At 40.7% G+C, this 22,002-nt stretch overlaps 1 protein-coding gene across 1 annotated transcript; it reads left to right on the forward strand.

The window, feature by feature from the left end:
• The first annotated feature begins 4,326 nt into the window (after window positions 1-4,326).
• On the forward strand, window positions 4,327-13,442 carry LOC134393495 (opsin-5-like). Its single transcript, XM_063118521.1, has 4 exons — window positions 4,327-4,449; window positions 7,222-7,515; window positions 11,832-12,163; window positions 12,991-13,442. The coding sequence occupies exons 1-4, from the start codon at window positions 4,377-4,379 to the stop codon at window positions 13,336-13,338; spliced, it is 1,047 nt and encodes a 348-aa protein (XP_062974591.1). The 5' UTR covers window positions 4,327-4,376; the 3' UTR covers window positions 13,339-13,442.
• The last annotated feature ends 8,560 nt before the right edge of the window (window positions 13,443-22,002 follow it).

Genomic DNA, 22,002 nt, shown 5'->3' on the forward strand with positions numbered 1-22,002 from the left:
TTTTATACCGCCCAATAGCCGAAGCTCTCTGGGCGGTTCACAAAAATTAAAACCATCATAAAACAACCAACAGGTTAAAACACAAATATATAATACAGTATAAAAAGCACAACCAGGATAAAACCTTGCAGCAAAAACTGATATAATTTTTTTTATATCAATATAAAAACAGAGTTAGAACAGTAAAATTTAAATTTAAGTTAAAATTAAGTGTTAAAATACTGAGAGAATAAAAAGGTCTTCAGCTGGTGACAAAAGGAGTATAGTGTAGGTGCCAGGTGGACCTCTCTGGGGAGCTCATTCCACAGCCGGGGTGCCACAGCGGAGAAGGCCCTCCTCCTAGTAGCCACCTGCCTCACTTCCTTTGGCAGGGGCTCACGGCAAAGGGCCCCTGTAGAAGATAGAATTGAGGAATCCTTTCCTCAGTCTCTAAAAAAAAAATCATAAGTAGATTTAGATATTTGTTCCTCCAACAAACCTTCATCCAATGTCCTGACTATTTCCCTCTTGATATCATCAGTGGTGTTTCTTTTACACTCCACATAATGCTTCCTATTATTCAATGGTCTATAGGCCTCCTTAACATAATCTTCTTTGCTCATTAATACTAAAGTGCCCCCTTTATCAGCTGGTTTAAAAATAATATCTGACCAATCGATCAGTGAAGGAGACTGCATCTCTATAAACTAGGCTGCCCATACCCTCCGGAAAATTCCGGAAACCTCCGGGGAGAGCTGGGGGTCCGGAGCAACCGGACTTAGGGCCCAAAATACCGGGGTTGTGGTTACTGCGCCCGCAGCAACCACAACTCCAACTTACCGGGCCTAAATTTCTCCGGCGAGTGGCGGCAGCCATCTTGAATCTCGCCCGAACTCACGCGAGATCTCGGCAGCTGGCTGGGAACTCTGCGAGACCCAGCCAACAGCCAAGATCTCACGTGAGTTCGGGCGAGAATCAAGATGTCCACCGCGAAGGGTGGGCAATGAGAGTGAGGTGAGTGGTTGGGGGCTGCGTGCAGGAATTTCCATCAACGCAGCCTCCAGCACCCCACCCCCCAGCGCAGAAGAAGCAGAAGCAGCAGCAAGAAGAAGAAGCAGCAGCAAGAAGAAGTAGAAGAAGAAGCAAGCAGGAGGAGGAGAAGATAGAGGAGGAGGCAAGACTAAGGTTTGTGTGTGAGAGAGAATGTGTGGGTGCATGGGGTGCATGGGGTCTTTGAGTGAGTGCACGTGTGCATGCATGTGTGCAAGTGTGTTTTTGGAGTGAGTGATGCTGAGTGTGTGTGTGTGTGTGCGTGCATGCACACATGTGCTGGCAGTGTGAGTGTATTGATGTCTGAATGGGATGCCTGGTTGTTTGACTGAATGAATGCATGTGCATGTTTGTAGTGGGGGTGGCTGTAGTTTTCTGTGAGTTGGGGGGATAATTTGGAGGTGATGTTCCTATTAAATAATGCATTTTAGACCCATAGACCTTCCTTTCCTATTTATTTACTATAATTGGCATGACTTATATTTTGTAACAGTGGCTGACAATTGTTCATCCTTCTTAAAGAAACTTTAAAAAAATTAACAGGGTTGCTATTATCATCATCATCATCATCATCATCATCATCATCATCATCTATCTCTCTTTTCTTGCTTGTGGTGGTTTTTCTAGAAGAACATGATAGGCTTTGCCAAGTCATGTTGTCTTTTACTGATTCAGAAATGTCCTGACTATTGAACATGTTTTAAGTATGACTGCTTTTTGGATGTTGGAGTGCATGTATTTTGGTAGGCCTAATTTTTGAAGGTTTTCTGTAAAAACAACCACGATGTCATGCTGGTGACTGATGTGACTAACAAATAATTGTAAGTTTTTCCTGTTGCCGTAGTTCTTCAATTTCCATATCCAGTCGTGTATATTTTTCTTTTCTGCAACATTTTTGTCATTAGGTATTGCAATTTTAATGTAGGTGTGTTTTTCTCGGTTGTTTTTGACTGTTATGTCTGGTTGAAACAAGCTAAGACAAGCTTTAATCCATTTTGTTCCATGGCTAACGTTTGCAAGCTAATAGTAGTTTATATCCTTTCTGAATGCTTGGTTGTTTGGTTGTTGTATACTTGTCAACTGCTTCATTTGTTCAGTGGTAGCAGTATGCAGTAAGGTGATGGGGAAACAGTGTTAAATGTTAGGAAAAGTTAGACTATGGTCATCCAGTGAAGGATTTGCAGTCAGAAAAGATATTTGAGGGAAGGGAAGACTGTATCACACACAGGGCTCATCTACACCAAGCAGGGTATTCCACTTTGAAAGCTGGTGAGCACGCCCCCTTGGGGGCTGGACATGTTGGTGGGCACGCCCCCTTGGGGGCTAGACATGTTGGTGGGCACACCCCATGGGGTGGCCATGTTGTCCTCCTTTTTGGTTTCCAAAATATGGTCACCCTACTATAAACGTTTGCAGCATGTCATTGTACTTTGTGGCAATATTATGTGTGGAATCAAGATACAAAATAATTTTCCACCTGAAGAAAACAATAATTAATATCCAGTGAGAACTGTCTATATTGGTGGGAATGAGCCAGATGTCCTTCACTGTTATGTCCAAGTCTATTCCAAGTTATGTACACTAGTTATATACCCATTTAATTCCAGAGACTGCATAACAAATAAACTGAAGACACTCAGTGTTTTAAGCACTATACTTTAAGCACTATACTTTATATTTTAAGCACTACACAACACCACATGACAACTATGGGCTTCTGTAGGAAACTCTCTTTGCAGAACTTCCCTCTGGATTCTGTGAAAGTTTATTAACTGTTCTATTTTAGTACAATGAAAGTAGTTTATTTGATTGCCTTCATGCACAGAGAAGTTCTGGGCAATTTTCCAACAATAGATTGTGCCTCATTTTACTCACCCATAATTTGCTTTTCCAGCTTATTTTGGTAATATGAATTATGGCCCGGAATGGGTATCAGAACCTGGCTTTCATGGAAGTTTCAGAAATTATTATTATGTGGGACTGGTGAGTTTGGTTGACTTACCTCACTTGGAAGCTGCCGTTCCAGCTCATTTTGCAGAATACGGACTGTGGCCCGAAATGGGTGACGGAACACAGTTTCAGTGGAAGTTTTGGAGCTTATTATATCTTTGACACTCAGGCCACAGCTAGACCTAAGGTTTATCCTGGGATCATCCAGGGTTCGCCCCTGCCTGAGCACTGGATCCCCTGTGTGTCACCTAGATGAACAGGTTTGACCCCTGGATGATCCAGGGATAAACCTTAGGTCTAGCTATTCCCCTAGTCAGGTGTGACTGCTGAGTCTGGTTGAGTTGGCTCACTTGGAAGTTGCCGTTCTGGCTTGTTTTGCACAATATGGACTATGGCCCGGAGCAGGTATTGGGACGTGGTTTCTGTGGATATTTTGTGGCTTATTATATCTGTCCCATCTGGTAATGTGTGACTGCTGAGTCTGGTTGAGTTGGCTCACTTGGAAGCTGCCATTCCGGCCTGTTTTGTGCAATATGGACTATGGTCCAGAACAGGTATCAGAATGTAGTTTTCATGGAAGTTTTGCGCATATTATATCTGTCCCACCTAGTAATGTATGAGTTGTGAGTTAATTTAAGTTGGCTCACTTGGAAGTTGCCATTCCAGCCTGTTTTGCAAAATATGGACTATGGCCTGAAATGGGTATCGGAACATTGTTTTCAATGTCACAAAGTTACGCGTGACCGGTGTGTTTGCTTGATTTCAGTCATTTGGAAGTGGCTGTTCCGGGCCATCCATTCTGTTCCAGATGTTGTTCTGTAAGTTATGTGGTTAGTGGTCTAGTAGTGATATAATATTACAAGGGTTTTAGTTCTAAAATATTGTTCTCAAGTGTTTCTAACACATGCCACTGTTTTTGGTGTTTGTTTTTCAATATAAAGGGGTCGTTCCGGCCCGTTCTGTTCCGGCTTAGGAACCCATTCAGTGTTCTAAGACTGAGCAAATCCTTGGGGGTTGTTATGTTTTTATTTTATTTTATGTATTGCATTTTTAGCCAACTTTTCTTCTAAGGAGCTCAAGACAGTGTGCGTGAAAAGAAAAAGCTAAATAGCAAAGCATCAGAAAGGGGGGAGGAGAGGAGGGGCTGGAGACAGGCTTTATAAACAAGTTGGGCAGTGAGTCAGTGTCTGATTTTCAGAGGTGGATTACATTGCCCAGGCCCAGCTCCAATCTCCTTAAACTCCACAAAACATGTGAGAGAGACCAGCATCCGTAATTGTTGTTGTTAGAGACTGTCCTCTGTGTCCTTGCCTGGCAGCCAAGCCAAGGAATAGCCTCACCTCCTCTTCCCAGCTTTTGCCTTTGCTTCAGAACTTCTTCCACTTCCACAAGGGGACATGGAGGAGCGCTACATCTCCAAACTTAACCCAACAGGGGATTATGGAACAGGTGTGTTTCTTCTCATTATTGGTAAGTTCTGCCTTTGGCTGACCAGTGAGAGGATGCACCGTTTAGCTGCTATAAGGTCTACATCCCCTAAACTGGTCTGTGATATAAATTAGGCTGCTTATCTCCTGTTTTGGTACTGTGTTCTTCAAGTGTAATATCCCTTTGCCTTCAGGGGGGTCAGGGTGGGTTAAGTGTGTTTTTTGTGTTATTTATTATTAGGTGTAAATTTGCTTTTCATTAGATCTAGAAGCAGGAGAATAAATTGCATATTCAACTCATGCATTACCAAGAGTAGCAGGCAGTCTAAAATTCATTTTGGTTTCACAAATGAACAGAGGTATGCATTGTTATATGCAATTTGGAAGTATGTTACAGATACAAGAAAGCAAGCATCAGTTGTAGCTCATAAACAGATTGGGATAGAAAAATTCAGATGTTTCTTGTAATCCTGATATATGGAAAGGAACACATGCCAGGACATGTGTTGTCCCATCCCCCCAAGTTTTAGAGAAAGAATTTTGTGCTATTTTCTGTGGTCACATTCAACTTTTGGTGTCTTTTCCACTACTGTTTCATATAGATTTGGATGTTGAAGTGGTATCAGATGTATGATTAATTAACATGGTTTTTTTCAGGGCTGTTAGATTACATGCAAAAGAATTCTTATGAAATATTTTTAGCACGCATCATATAGTTATGTACATTACATTACAAGGTCTTGGGGGATACTCTGAAAATTCTAAATGTAGCTGTTACAGAAAAGAAGTGGGAAATTGGAAATCACTGAAGCTATGGAAGGGAAAGTTGCACTGTTTTTACCTGTGCAAAATGGACATTAAACTTGTAGCTATTTATTTCAGTTTAAGCTTGTGTTCTGCTGCCTTCAGTGGCCATAACCTAGACTGAGTGTGCTTGAACCCTACTGAAATCAGTAGCAAGCTTATCTTTCTTGATTCTTTTTATATGCATTTATGTATATTTTTCTTCAGCAGCAAAATATATATAAACAGATGCAAGTTTGATTACCCAATTTGGTTCACATAATCTTTCAATTGAAGCAGAAGAAAAATGCTAAAATGCTAAGTTATGCCTGCATTAGTTATATCCAGACTGGACCACTGTAGGGCGCTCAGAAACTTCAGCTGGTGCAGAACGTGGCCTCTTGATTCCTAGACAGATAGATTGTGTTACGCTTATCCTGTACCAGCTGCACTAGTTGCCGTTGGGTTGCTTTCCTCTTGTTCTTGCTGGCTCATGGTGCTAAAATTAGCTTTATTTCTAGTCATATGAGAACATTTATTCATGCGTAGTATTAGCTGATGAGGAACATTTGTGGACAATATTTCTAGCTGATGAAGAACATTTGATCACAAGTAGACATAAGAAGCCTCTTTCCGTTTTCCATAATTGACAACCAGAAACCTCTGTTGTGCCCAAGGCTCACAGTCTGTGGCATCTTGAAAGGGTTGCAATTAACAACAACCATTCTTAAGTCATTCATGTGAAATGAAACCCAGGCCTTAGCTAGACTGGGCTTTATCATAGAATCATAGAATAGCAGAGTTGGAAGGGGCCCAGTTCTTTCAGTCTCTCTTCATAGGGCTTTGTTTCCAGACCCCTGATCATCCTGGTTGCCCTCCTCTGAACACGAACCCGGGATCGTCCCTGTGCATCCACATAATGCACAGGGGATCCTGGGATCAGGGAGGGATGATCCCTCCCTTGCCCCGGGATAGAGCACTCCCCTTTGGGCTCCACAATTCAAGAAGGACGCAGACAAGCTGGAGCGTGTTCAGAGGAGGGCAACAAGGATGATCAGGGGTCTGGAAACAAAACCCTATGAAGAGAGACTGAAAGAACTGGGCATGTTTAGCCTGGAGAAGAGAAGATTGAGGGGAGACATGAGAGCACTCTTCAAAGACTTAAAAGGTTGTCACAAAGAGGAGGGCCAGGATCTCTTCTCGATCCTCCCAGAGTGCAGGACACGGAATAACGGGCTCAAGTTAAAGGAAGCCAGATTCCAGCTGGACATCAGGAAAAACTTCCTGCCTGTTAGAGCAGTACAACAATGGAATCAGTGACCTAGGGAGGTTGTGGGCTCTCCCACACTAGAGGCCTTCAACAGGCAGCTGGACAACCATCTGTCAGGGATGCTTTAGGGTGGATTCCTGCATTGAGCAGGGGGTTGAACTCGATGGCCTTGTAGGCCCCTTCCAACTCTGCTATTCTATGATTCTTCCTGAGGTAGTTGTGCCTCACATGTAAACGGAGGAGAGATCTCGCATTAATCACAACACGAGATCTTCCCTCCTCCGTCGCAGACTATAAGATAGGTCTAGCTAAGGCCCCAGAGTCACTTGCTTCAAATGTATGAGTCCCCATAAAATTATACTAATAAAATAAAACAAACGAACACAAGTAGCACATCCAGTTTATACATTTTTATAACAATTTTTTTTATAGCGTTAACATACCAAAACTTTTCAGTATAAAACATGAGCTTCAGTCACAACCAATGAGGAGCAGGCCAAGTTCTTTTTTGAAGATATTAATAGACACAATACAAAATGGAACTGTGTGCTTAAAACCATTGATTTCAGCATATTGGGTGTGTGGGTGGTGTACTTAACTTTGTAGTGGATTGTGGCCATTGCTTGGATTGTATGATTTCCTCCATCAGATGGTAGCTACAGGCAACAACAGTGCTGTTTAGGTCTTGCAGGGTGATCCACTGCACTGGGTTGTCGACAGCATTATTACTTCTAAAGCATATTGCTTTCTTCCTTCTTCCAGCAATCTTGACGATTCTGGGGAATTCTGCCGTCCTAGCTGTGGCTGTGAAGCGCTCCTCCCGTCTCAGGTCACCTGAGCTCCTTACAGTTAATTTAGCAGTAACAGATCTTGGAATGGCGATCAGCATGTATCCCCTGGCAATTGCTTCTGCCTGGAACCATGCCTGGCTGGGTGGAGATGCTACTTGCGTTTATTATGCTTTGATGGGTTTCCTTTTTGGTGTCTCGAGTATGATGACCTTGTCTGTAATGGCAGTAATCCGTTTTCTTGTAACCCACTCATCGAAGTCTAAAAGTAAGTAAACAAAGATTGTTTTTATTTTATTTTAGATATAACAGAAAATAGAACAGTGTCCTAACAATTGGGGCTTAAACAGCTATTACACAAAACTTGTTTAATACAGTTTTAAGGGGGGAACAAGACAAAAGAAATAAGAAAGAAAAGGAAAAAGAAGTTGTGTGATCATCATTTGTTGTTATGCTCAGAACAGAAGTAGGCATATATTGTTATAAATCAGGTTGTTACATATGTTGAATAAAACTCCACCATGTGGTATAAAATGCTAGTGGTTCTGTTTTTCCTTGGATAAGAATCACAGAATCATAGAACAGTAGAGTTGGAAGGGGCCTGTAAGGCCATCGAGTCCAACCCCCTGCTCAATGCAGGAATCCACCCTAAAGCATACCTGAAAGATGGTTGTCCAGGAGCCCAGAACTGGACGCAATACTCTAGATGAGGCCTAACCAGGGCCAAGTAGAGAGGAACCAGTACCTCAGGTGATTTGGAAGTTATGCTTCTATTAATGCAGCCCCAAATAGCATTTGCCTTTCTTGCAGCCATATCGCACTGTTGGCTCATATTCAGCTTGTGATCTACAACAATTCCAAGATCCTTCTTGTTTGTAGCAGTGCTGAGCCAAATATCCCCCACCTTGTAACTGTACATTTGGTTTCTTTTTCCTAGTTGTAGAACTTAGCATTTATCCCTATTAAATTTCATTCTGTTGTTTTCAGCCCAGCACTCCAGCCTATCAGGATCACTTTGAAGTTTGTTTCTGTCTTCCTGGGTATTAGCTATCCCACCCAATTTTGTTCATTTGCAAATTTGATAAGTGTTCCCTGCACCTCCTCGTCCAAATCATTAATAAAAATGTTGAAGAGCACTGGGCCCAGGACTGAGCCCTGCGGTACCCCACTCGTTACCTCCCCCAAGTTTGAGAAAGAGTGTTAAGCACTCTTTGAGTCCGATTCTGTAGCCAACTGTGAATCCACCTAATAGTTGTTCCATCTAACCCACTTTTAGCTAGTTTGTTAATCATAATACCATGGGGCACTTTGTCAAAAGCTTTGCTGAAGTCAAGATATATTACATTCCAGCAGTCCACAAGGGAGGTTACCCGATCAAAAAATGAGATCAAATTAGTCTGGCAGGATTTGTTCCTGACAAATCCATGTTGGCTTCTAGTAATCACTGCATTGTTTTCAAGGTGCTTACAGATTGACTTCTTTATAATCTGCTCCAGAATTTTCCCAGGGATGGATGACAGACTGACTGGTCTGTAGTTCCCAGGTTCCTCCTTTTTGCCCTTTTTGAAGATAGGGACGTTAGCCCTCCTCCAGTCGTCCGGCACCTCACCTGTCTTCCATGATTTCACAAAGATAATAGATAGCAGTTCTGAGAGTTCTTCCGCTAGCTCCTTCATTACTTTAGGATGCAGTTCATTGGGCCCTGGAGATTTGAACTCATTTAAAGAAATTAGGTGTTCCTTGACCATTTGTTTATCAATCTCAAACTGCAATCCTTCCCCCTCAACTTCTGCTTCACTTTTTCCAGGGGGGTCATAGACCCACTTTTGGGAGAAGACTGAGGCAAAGTAGGAATTGAGCACTTCAGCCTTTTCTTTGTCATCTGTTATCAATTTGCCATCCTCATTAAGCAGTTGAACCACCATTTCTTTCATCTGTCTTTTACTATTCACATATCTGAAGAAAGCCTTTTTATTGCTTTTAGCATCCCTTGCTAATCTCAGCTCATTCTCAGCTTTAGCCTTCCTGACGCCATTTTGGCAAATCATAAGTTATTTTTCTTATATTGCCACAGACCATATATTTTGGTACCATGCAAGTATGTTCAAATTATCCCATTTTTCCCACTGCTAATTGTTTGGCAAGCGGTAATTAGCAAAAAAGATAACAAAACTTTACATTTCAAACTTTCATTAGATTCATTGTATATTGATAGTAAAAATAATTCTGGATCATATACAATCATTTCTCTAGTAATAACCATTATTTCTCTATGTACTAACATCCAGAATCCCAGCATATATGAACAAGTCCACCATAAATGAAAATACGTGCCTTTTACCCTGCAGCTTCTCCAACAAAGGGGGCTGCATGTTGAGGTAGTATGTGCCAGCTGTATTGTTGTGCAATACCATCTGTACAGTTCTTTCAAAGAGTTTTCTCAGATAGAGGCCGATATTGATCTGAGTGGACTTTTGTCCCATACTTTGTTCCAACTAACATCTTCTAATTCCCTTCTAAAATCTCCTTCCTACACTTTCCTCAAACCCACCATCGACCCTATCTGGGCACCTATTAGGTGTGCTTTTTATATTGTATTTTGTATTTGGGTTTTTAGATTATTGGTTGTTTTATCATGTTCCTCATGGTTTTAATTTTTGTGAACCTCCCAGAGAGCTTCAGCTATTGGGGGGTATAAAAATGTAATAAATAAATAAATAAATAAATAGCATAAACTAAAGATACAATTCCTTCCCCTCCTTTCCATACCATTAGCATTGCTCGTTCTAATCCTGTTAAGGTTCTGAGTGCTTATGTCTTTATGTTGGGATCTCTGAAGAGGTGGGGTAGTTGTAATTCTTGTAGTCATCCTAGGCCTAGGTCTTCTACATCAGTTCTGTTTTTGGTTTATCTTGAGCATAAAAATCTCTCAGTTGAAAATATCCCTTCTTTTCCCATCCAGAAATTCCAGTGATGATAGTTGTGTCTAACTTGGATATATTTGTAATGGGATGACCAGTGACCACACTGGAGACAGGCTGGATTGCCACTTTTTTCCAAACTGTGAAAATAGTTTTGGTATCTGTTTTTTTGATATTGTTCAGCTCCTTTATTTTTAAAGATTGGAAAGGCAAGGCCCATAAAGGGCCCTTGTTCAGCATTTCTTCTTCTAGGCGTATCCAGTTTTTGTCAGCCTTCATAATGATAAAGTGGAGCTGCCATAACTGAAAAGCTTCATAATATGATGTGAGGTGTGGGAGTCCCCAGCCTCCTCCGCCCGATTTTTTGTAGTATAGTTTTAGTGCCAGGTGAGGTGCTCAACAAATGTGTTGAGTTGACTTTGACAGGGCTTTTGGTTGGAGGAGAATGCGGAGGACTTGAAATAAGAATAAACAAAGATGTTGGAATGGCAAAGGTGTATCGATTGCAAAGTTTTAAACTTTGCATCAAGGATCAATTTTTTAAAGGAACTTTTAAGAGGGGTATTTTGATATCGGGGTGGAGATGATAGAGATGTCCAGTGTTATTGCAGTTAACAATAGGATTGGATTTATAAGTAAATATAGCTGTAGCTCTTTTTGATCCAATGAACTGTAAATTGAAATTTGCCAAAGGCTATGAGAAAAGTTGTATATGTAATAAATTTCCAGTACTTTTATGAATATATTATGTACACTGTGAGGGAGTTAGTAGTGTGCTGCTGGTGTGAAAAGCGCCATTCCAGTTTGCGCTTTGCCACCCACCCCTGCTCCCTGCTACTCCTGGTTTAATAGATGGAAATGTTGTAAGCCACCCTGAGAAAGCTGTGATAGGGAAGCATATAAATGTAAATCAATCAGTCAATGGTACCCAGAATAAATTATCACACAAGATTCTAATCTCATACAGTACTTTTGTTCATGTATCTCTGCATGTGTTTTAAGTTGCAGGAAATTAGAGTTAGAAGAATTATTAACGGCATAATCCTATGCATATTTATACAGGAAAAAAGTACTACATCTCCCAACGTTGTCCAGCCAGTATGGCTAGCTTCGGAATGCTGTGAGTGGTTGGACTTTTTTCTGTCCAAACATGCATTGTGCCCTAAGGAAGTTTCCCCGAAAGATCAATAATGAAATGACACAACTTTCTTGCTAAGGTGTACGATGGCATAGGCAGAGCAAAACTGGATACCAAGTTTAAAAGATTTTATGAAATGCACTACTAATGTTATTAAATGTCTTTACGTTCAGTTATCAAATATTTTTTGAAAAATACATTTACAGACACACACGTTAGGGCATAACCTAAAGACATTTTGGGAGAATTATAGACATAATGGATCTTATCTAAGATCACAAACATTACTTGTACATAACCTAGGTGAAGGGCCATAGCTTGGTGGTAGAGCACAGGCTTTGTATGGACAGGGCCCCAGGTTCAATTCCCACCATTTCCAAATAGGCCAGGGAAAGTCTGAAACCTTGGAGAGTTACTGCCAGTCAACCCTGAACTACATGGACAAAGATTTGATTCAGTATAAGGCAGCTTCCTATGTTGTTGAGATAGTGTTGCTATATATCATCAGCTGTCTTTTCTCCCCAGGCAATAAAATCAACAGGAAAGTCGTACATGTTTCTATTATATTGATTTGGCTATATGCAGCACTTTGGGCCATTCTGCCTTTGCTGGGCTGGGGGCATTATGGCCCAGAACCATTTGGGACTTCCTGCACCATAGCATGGAGCCAGTTCCACAACTCGTCCAGTGGGTTTTCCTTCATCCTGAGCATGTTCATTCTATGCACTATTCTGCCTGCAATGACGATCATCATCTGTTACTTGGGTATTGCTTGGAAAGTTCATAAAACCTATCAAGAAATGCAAAACTTCAACAGGATTTCAAGTGCAGCAAAGCTGGAGAAGAAGTTGACCCTGGTGAGTAACTGCTGTTGTGTATGGATGATACCTTTTTTATTTTTAGAAATGTTAGGAACACTGCCTCTTTTAGAGTTTCTATGGCTCGGACATTGATCACATACTCACAGCCTGACAGTTACTTAATCAAAAAGTCAGGTAAAATTTCAGTGTGCACATGGAAGTGATGGGTTGGGCTGATTGATTGTGCGTGGTTTCATGTATGATTTAGATACTATCTTTTTCAGACACACAGAACTCCTGCAAGAGTCCCCCACCCATGGCCAGTGCTAGCATGAATTTTTACTGCCATATATTCTGGTAGCAAATTTCATGATTTTCTCTGGAGTTCTTTAAGTCTTGCAATGTGTGAGTTCATAGAGAAAGCGTCTCTACGTATGATCCATTCTGTGAGATGTAAAATGCAGAACATCCGATAACACAGGATTTGCTGTACTTAATTTCTGATCAAAAATTATATTGTATTATTCTATACTACTGAAGGGCTGTCGTGGGTGTGGTTGTGCTGTTGTAGTCATGTCCTGCTTGTGGGTTTTCTGTGGGCAAATGGTTGGCCACTGTGCAAACCGAGTGCTGGACTAGATGGACCCTTGGTCTGACCCAGCCTCAGGGCACTTCTGATGTTTCAGAGGGTTCTGCTTTTCACTCTTAAGGTGAAGAAATACATGGACAGTCTCAAATGAGAAGCACTGTGCAAGAACTAATAATTTAAGTATCCCCTAAACATTAAGGAATTAATCTGTTTTCCTCATTAATCCAAAAGGATATATTAAGGGCGAAAATCAAGAAGCGCCAATGGCTAACAATATATGGTTGGTTTCTTTCAGATGGCTGTTCTGATCAGTGTAGGATTCCTCGGCGCATGGACACCATATGCGGCAGTCAGCTTCTGGTCAATATTTCACTCCAGTGAGTCGATACCGCACTTCGTTACCTTGCTGCCATGTCTGTTTGCTAAATCATCAACAGCCTACAACCCTTTGATTTACTACACTTTCAGCAAAACTTTCCGGCGTGAAGTTAAGCAGCTCCAATGCTGTTGTGGCCAGAAAGTTCATTTCTTTAACACCAAGAACTCCATCAATAGTCATGTGTCAGTAATGTGGTTAGGCAGGGGCAATGTACATATTTCTTCATTCAGAAAAACAGACAGCGGAGAAATTCCAAACCAATAAATAGAAACAAAGGCTGCAAAGGCTAGCTCAAGGTCTAGATCATGACATTTAATGGTGAAACTCTTCAAAGGGAGCCATTAAGCTGCTCTTAGGATTAATGAATGATTTCAGAAAAAAAAATCTTACAAGAAACAAGGACTTCAAGGACTTTTATCACAGAGACCATATTAGTGTCCGCAATAGTTATAACCCTGGCAGAGGAAGCAGCAGTGTACTTGAGAAAACTGAGAACTCAGTGTATTTTTCATTTCTTTTCATTTTTACGTTAGACTGTGTGATCAGTTCAAGGGTCAAAGATGGGGGCCCAGGACTCCCGGTCATCTTGAAGGATGCAAAACTCCTTTGCTTAAGAGAATGCTACCTATCCTGCACTTCTATTATGATTATGGATAGCAAGAACCAAAACAGGACTGGACCAAATATGTCGGGGGCATCCCTCTGTCTACGGGGATCTTCACGGCAACGCATTGCGAATTGCTTTCAACTTCCCTTCCCTGTTCTCTGGATTCAGCTTTGGTCCGTCGGCACACTGAGCTGGAAAGAGAGGATTATACCCCACTCAAATCAGGGGCTTTCACTGGTCACACTGCACTCTAATCTGCTTTATTTGGGGGGTGGTTTGGGTGGAGTCCCACTAGTTGATATGACCGTCATCAACCATATATGAGAACTGCATCCCACTCCCCTCTTTCCCCTGCTCCCTGGAAGGCAGTGCATTGTAAGGGATATCAGGCATCCAGAGAAAAGGAAGTAAGTCTCTCTCTGTGGGGTTTACTCAAAGGGAAGCATGCATGGGAATTTAGTATGACTTGGATGTAAATACAATTGAAATCAGTGGGTTTTACTCTTGATTAAGGGAACAGCAGATCTCTATTTTATGAACTGGACATGCACAGCTTTGCATGATCAAAGTAAAGGAATATAGATCCTTCACAAATGCAAACAGGTGGACTTTCAGACTGGTGAACTATCAGGAAAAGAGTTTAAGAGGGAAATTAAAAAAATTCTAAAAAATCGAGGGATGAACAGAACTGATTCAAACTTGGGATGGCTAAAACCGTCCTTAAGAGCTATCACCACGCCAAGTTTGATCTCTTTATCTTTAAAAACTACACAGATGTAAGCACCTTGGCTACCTTGGAGCAAAGGAGGGGACCTGACCACCTTTACAAAAGAAACGAGTTTAAATTATTTTTCACCTGCCCACCCTCTGGAATGAGCAACACAAATCTTTGTTCACCCCCCACGCCCCCCCAGTAAACCTTTCCCAAGCCAAGGAGCAGCAACAGTCTTGGCCCAGGCGCTCCCTCCTGCTTCTTACAAACAGACTCCCTTCCTTGGAGTTTATTTAATATGATCTTAGGGGAAAGTATAGTGTGTTGTTTCACTGCAATTGTGCAGTTTCAAGCTGCTGTACTATTGTATTTGGTAGAAATAAAGAAATATTTTTTTAAAATAAAAATTAACTGCAGGGGAAAGGAGAACGTAGGGGGTGGAGCGGGAGATTTCGCCAGCATAGTAGCGCTCCAGGTGAAAAGAAGATACATGAGCTGAAAGACCGAAACAACGCACAGATGTGAAAGTGCCCAGTGCTTGACTTGCTAAGGAAACGGAGGGGGAAACCACAGGTGAAAACAAGATTTAAAAAAGTAGGTGTGATAGAGCTCTGAGAGCAGCAGAATGGGGAGAAGGAAGTAGAGCGAGATCCTGAAGCACCACTCATTTGCAAGTGCACTACCATGATTTAAGGCAGAAATGAGCAGTGGAGAATGGAGGTGCAGAAGACACCCCCACAGCCCAAACCCAAGTGGAGCCGAATGGGGAGAAGGAGAATGGGACCAGTGCAAAATCCCAAAGTACAGCTAATTCGCTACTGCAATTTAACTGGTTGACTATAGCGACTCTGTGGTACAGCAGTTTAGTACTATTTTGATTAAGTGGTGGTTTAGCACTAGAGTGAATTACTGTTTTTTGAAAAATGGGCTGCTAAACGGAAACCATTTACTTCAGAGGGATCGAGACAGAAAGAGGGAAAGAAGAATAAAATACAGTGAGTAGCAAAGTACAGGGCAGTAGTGTGAGTAGTGACACAGGAGAGAAGAAATAACTACTTCAGGGGACAATATGTACTGAATGTGCTGTATGCCACCACGAGATGGCAGGGGGGAAATGGGGTGTGGGGGAGCACCATTCCTTGATCAAGGTCACAGCCAAGTGAAAGACACACCCCTGGGCATATGCCGTTCATGCCAAATTTAATTTGGAGGAATGAGGCACACAGCAGCTGAACCACACGAGAGACGAATGAAGGGGGAAAAAACAGACTAAAAGTACTCTGTAAAAATGCAGCTTTTCCAGAGAGACTCTCCAGGGTGGCTGCGGACTAGACATAATGTCATGTGTCACAAACAACCTCAAAGTGCTCCCAGTCCGTAGCAAATTGCCCCTGAAGATTGCCCCTAGGCAACATTCAATGCCTTTAGCAGCATGGGCCTCATGTGGCAGGAGTACATGTGTGTATGGATTTAGGTTTAGGCACAGTTTATTGTAAGAAAAAAGCAAAATTACTTTTATTTAAGAAATCAGAGTTTACAGGCATTTAAAGTGGGAAGACGTTAATTAAGTCAAAACATCTTTCTGTCTGGCTACATTATTATTATTATTATTATTATTTATTTATATAGCACCATCAGTACTGGTGGCTTTTACTTTGTGGCAAACAATTACAGGAAAACAATTCCAAAATTAACCGCATTCTGGAAGAGAGAGAAGCAATGGATGCTTCTCAAAATAAAGGCGTTTGAAGGTGTGCACTCACCTACATCTCCTCCTTAGCTTTCCAGGCCATGGGAGAAGTTGAAGAAACAAACATCTCCCTGTTTCAACTATAACTGCACAAATGGCCTCCAGAAATTCTCCACCGTGTTTGTGGACAGAGAAATTGGAAGGACCATTTCACTGAATTTCTCTAGGCAGAGGAGAACCTGTCCAACAGTGCCTTGGAGATGGGACTCACCATTATCCACGGCTGTAGCACATTTTCTTGCTTCCGAAGGGTGGTTTGTTTGTTTTGGGGGCACAGCTCAGCCACCATTTTGCATCCACCACAGTGCCTCATACCTAATGTCATTCTGCGGTATTGTTTGTGGGTTGGGATGTGGCTACCACAACAAAAAAGGTGGAGAAAATTTGGAGAAAATTCAGCAAAGTAGCCATGTATTTCTAGGGAAGTAAAAAAAAAAGAAAAATCTCAAAACATTTCAAAGAGAAATTTCACTCAGCTTTAGTTGCCATTCTTTAGGATTTAGCTCCTTCTTCAGCATCCTTGAAATGTTTAAAGTTTTATTTTTTTAAAAAATCATATTTTTAAAAATAATTTCTGAGTTTTCAAAAACAAGAACACCCCAGTAAAAAAAGAGATGAAAGACATTAATACTGATTCAAAATCCTTCCCCATTACCTACCCACACTTGATTGATTTCAAAGTTTTTCTTCTTACATCTTTCATTTTCTTCTTCTATTCCAGGGTGGTATATTATTATTTTTTTCTATTTCCTTTATTTATAATCTTTTCATGAATCCCACAATTTTTTATAAGCTTCTGCCCAAGTTATTCTGTTTGGTTCTTTTTTATATAGTCTATGTATTTTTACCAGACGATCCTGAAATTATCTTTTTTCTTTATTCCTCTATGTATTCTTAACTTCTATGTCAGCTTTTCATTTATTGCTATAACCCAAATTTTATTTTTCCACAAAGATACTGTCAACATCCAAGCTGTCTTCCAGTTAATTGCCTTGTGGCTGTCAACAAAAATCCAATGAATTTTTTTTAATCTATTTTCTTTAGCATACATATTCAATAAAGCTAACTCTGGTGTTTTGCAAATCTCCTGATCGGTATTTTTTTTTCTTATTTCTTGAAAAACCTTATCCCAAAACTTCATGACCTTCCTGCATTCCCACCACATGTGGATTTGGGTTCCATGAGTTTCACATTTTCTCCAGCACAAAGTTGATAAATTAATGTTCACTTTTGCCAACTTTACAGGTGTCAGGTACCACTTCTGAATTAATTTTAGTGCACCTTCTTTTATTCTTGTGGATATTGTTTGAAAGGGGAATCTATCAAAAGAAATTCCCCATTCTCCATCCTCAATCTCCTCTTCAATGTCCTTTCCCATATCTGTTTTATTGTTACATCCCCTTTTAGCTCCTGCTTTATTAAGATTCTATATATTTGTGTTATTGTACCCTTATCTCCTAATTCATACTTACCCTATCTCTTCGATTCTAAGACGCTTTTTTCCCCATATAAACATCTCTAATAACGGGGTGCATCTTAGAATCGCAGGTGTGTCTTAGGTTTTTTTTTTTCTGTTGGCAGTACTGAAATTAGTGTGCGTCTTACAATCGATGGCGTCTTGCAATCGAAGAAATACGGTATCTATAATTTTCCCCATTCTGTTAAATCTCTTGTACTTCACCTTGTCGTTCTAGTTCTTATAAATTTAATAATTTGCATCCATGCTAACCATTACATTCCCATATTTTGTGTATAGTTATTCCATATTTCTTGAGTTATAGGGTGCTGCTGTAAAAAAATTTCTCATTTGGATCAATCTTATTTCTTTCAGCTTATTTTTACTCTTACTTTTTACTCTTGCTTTGGATGCACCCAAATTGGTGTTAATGGTGAGATCCCTGGCATTCACTTCTCTTTTCTAAAATACCATGCTTTGAATAATCCTTTTATTGTGCTTCCTTTTTTGATATAGCGGGGAGGATTAAATTCCTAATGATACAAATACAAGTTACTGCCTTGTATTTTAATATATCGAATCACCCTGTGAATGTGGCTCTAGACTCAGCTTTTCAGGAAGCTGAACTTGAGTACCAGTGAAGCAGTAGCTCATTTACACCTGTAAAAAGCACAGGAAGAACGATTTGAAAGGTGTCTATCAGGGAAAACAGAATCCAATTCACAAAGGGGAATTACAGGTCTGAGCAAGCTGAATTCCTAAATGGTGCCAACTAACCATACTTTTAAATATACATCTTATTTCTGTCAAGGAATGCTCCATTGATTCTGACTGTCCAAAAAGAAATAAACAGGTAACAGTAACTATTCAACATATATAACAAGGGGCTAGTTTTCATTAAAACAACAAAAAGAACTCAACTGGAGCTTCAGATGTTTCATAGACAGAAAGATATTACAAGAAGCAGCTGCTTTTGAAGAAGTCAGTTGACATTGTTCTCACTGCCATATCTTAAAGGGGCAATTTAGCTGAAGTGCATGCTGGGAAAATGACTTCATAGGAGGGCAACCACATTCCCAAAAGTGGTGGATTTTTATTTAATCAACTCAGAGAACAGGATTGTTTCAGGCACTGCGATAGGAAATTAGCCTTGTATGTACAAGAAAGGCACATAGCAATTGACCTGGTTCACACAATTTGTGGGTTATTTAACTCACAAATTCCCAAAATCTAGTTGGAGTGAGTGCATGCATTGCCTCCAAAGTGCTTGTCACTTCTGCTTTCAGAAGCTACTATTCATAGGTTGTTAGACATCAGAACCTATATATTCTGGGTTGTTAAGCAAACAAGAGTTAACTCAACCCCTTGTCCCAACAAGCCATGAGTTAAATAAACCATAGGTTGTTGTGACATGACAACTGGAGCATTGTGAAAATCAGCTCTGTGAAAACAATTTAGCCATCATTCTTTAAATGGAGACATCATCATGTAATTACTGCACTAGAATTAGTATTTGATTCTATTTGTTGAAGAATCAATAGATCCCACTACCGACGTTAAACTAGCAATAGCAAAGCTTGAAAAAATCTAGCCTGAAAATCTAGTAGTGAGTAATCTGCTCACTACTACATGATGTTTCAATTTGTCCTGAAATTGAATTAGTTGTATTAGGATTGTATTATCATTTGTTACCAGTAATGTGCATGGTGACTGTGCTTAACGTAGAGATGTCAAACACTATACCTCGTGCATTTCATGTCCTTTTGGCTTCTATTCACAGGTTTTTCCTTTTATACTAGTGTGTGTGTTTCTATACTTGCATACATAATGTGTCAACACAGAGCAACATTTCATTCACTTGCTGAAGTGAGTTTGTGCCACAATAAATCTGATTGTCTTTTAAATGCCACAAGACTGTAGTTTTTCCTGGAACAGAAAACCCTCTTTTCAGTTAACCGTTTGGAAGTTATGAAAATTCAAAGCTTTGATCTTGAACCAAAATGTTTGTCAGGGATTCAGTATTACAATTGCAATTATTTAATTCAGGTCTTGAAGTTTTAGAGGACTGATCTTAAATTGTAATATTCTTCAAAACTTAAGTGTTAAACCCTCAGGACAAGGACAGGAAACGTTAGGCCAGATTAACTATTATTTAGTGGGAATAGTGGAATACTTGAATCCACAATGGAGCAGCCTCAGACCCCTGTGTGTTATCAGTACAAGAGTAAATCCTGTATGGTATTATGTGCTAAAAGCATTTCCACATACTTTATTCTCAATATTGAAATAAGGAACAAGGAGGAGGGTCTTCATAAAAGGGTTGCTCACCCTTCTCCCTTCCAAGGCATGTCATCTCAGAAAGGGATTAGTGAGGTCACAGAACAACTAGTAACTTTCCGTACCTCCCTGGAGGCCACCAGCCTCACACTTTGAGAACCATGGCCATAGGAGAATCAAGATAGATTTAAACCGTTTAGGCAGGGAGACTGAGCAGACAGAAATGCAAGAAGGAAAAAAGGTAAACTACAAGGGTCAGGAGTGTGTGAAGTGGATTTCTGTTGTTGTTATATTAGAAACAAACAAAGGTAGGGCAATGAAGCTGTCGGACCGTAAGGGAGAGGCATACGAACAAACACTAAGAGACAACATGACAGAAATCCAAGACTTTCAAGTGCAAAAGTTGATTGCTGCTTTACATTCCCGTCGTAAACACATTTGGGAGCGCTATGTGCCAGCCAATGCTTTGAGCACAGCTGGCATGGTTACTGCCATACCTAGTGGGGGTGTTGCCATGTCTCAACTTCAGGAATTAAAGCAACCTTTGACCACTTCATCATTACACATTTTGGAGACGAGACAATAAATGGTCTCCATCTTGTTAGCTGAGTAGAAGGAACTGTAGTGTAGATAGGGAATGCTTGTGCACTTATTGCAGGATTAAAAACTTCATGAGAAGAGAGTTAATGCACTCAGATTTACTCATGCAACGAGGAGCTTGGGCATTGAAAGTTACGACAGCAAACCTTAATTTCTAGGTCATGCAAGCAGTAAACATCTTGTATAGTCCCTCCTCTTGCAGTTACTTGCAACTTAACCTCCATACACCCCCACTTTCCCTTGGTCTTTCAGCCCTAGTTCTCTGCAATTTGGAGGAAATTTTGCAGAACTTTCAAGTAGGCTTAGAAGATTCTGTAGATTAATTGTGATCAGTCTGTTCATGTTGTAGATGTTGATAATGGGAGTAGTAATTTCACAGGCAGGCAATACTTCTTTAGTCACATGGTAAAACGTTTAAAATCTCTCAAAAATGTTACTTGTAGACCTAAAAGATACTTTAGAAGTTGGCAGGTAGATTTTAAGAATGAATGCTATGGTTATTGGTTATGCGTTCCTTTCAGAACATAGATCAAATTGATCCTTGACTCCACATTTGGAGGGCCTTTCTGCAAGTTGCCTTCAGTGAAACTCGCTTCGTGGATCCACGTCCTTGCCCCTGTCGCCATGGCCTGCTCTTTTTGGGCCCAATCTGTACTACAGCCCAAAAAGAGAGAGAGAGACCCAGGCAAGTAAAGATTGCTGCTCCTTCTCCTGCTTACAATGAGCTGAAAGAGAGAAGAGAATCAGCTTCCCCCGCTGGGAAGTGGACATTGCCAAATGCTCTGTAATGCCAACCCCTGGGAGCAGTCCCTACGATCCTGCGAATGATTTCTGTGTCAACTGGGGGAAAGAGACATGGGGTAAACATGAACCTGCTGAACCATCTGATGAAATGGTTGCTATCAGTAATTCAGTAAACATCCTCCATCACAAAGTATGTTGCTGTATAAAAAAGTGTGTTCTCGTTAGTTTGGGGAAGTTTGAGGGTGTTATCTCTAATACAATCTTCACAAAGTATCATAAAAAGGAATTCAGTGGTGGTGGTCATTAATGCTGTAATGAGGCTTTTAAAAGCCTCCACTGTCACCAATGAAGGTTTTTTAAAAGCCCCATTGCCTTGTGGGAGGGTGGAGGGGAAGTCCTTTATCGTTGATCAGCAAGGGCAGGGGCCAGATGGGAACCTCTGGTGGGCCACTGCCGTGAGTGGACTGGTGGCTTCCGTGGCTTTTTAAAACGGCCCAGATACACTCCACAGACACTAATCGCTGCACAAGTTCTATCACTGTAGCTAAAGATGTTCCTGTGCAGCAGTTTCCACCATATCCTACAGCCCCACAACTAGCGTATCTTACGTATATGATTGCACCCTAAATTCAGTAATCAAATTAAAATTAAACTGCACTGTTTTGATTTTCAAGAACACTTAAGTGCAATAATGCACACTTTTTGATTTTGCCGTTTCTCTGCTTAATATTAGTAGCCTTTATTTTGAAATCTGAAAAGTGTTTTAAAAGATACAAAGTATA

This window comes from Elgaria multicarinata, chromosome 2, assembly GCF_023053635.1.
Source record: "Elgaria multicarinata webbii isolate HBS135686 ecotype San Diego chromosome 2, rElgMul1.1.pri, whole genome shotgun sequence".
NCBI lineage: Eukaryota > Metazoa > Chordata > Lepidosauria > Squamata > Anguidae > Elgaria > Elgaria multicarinata.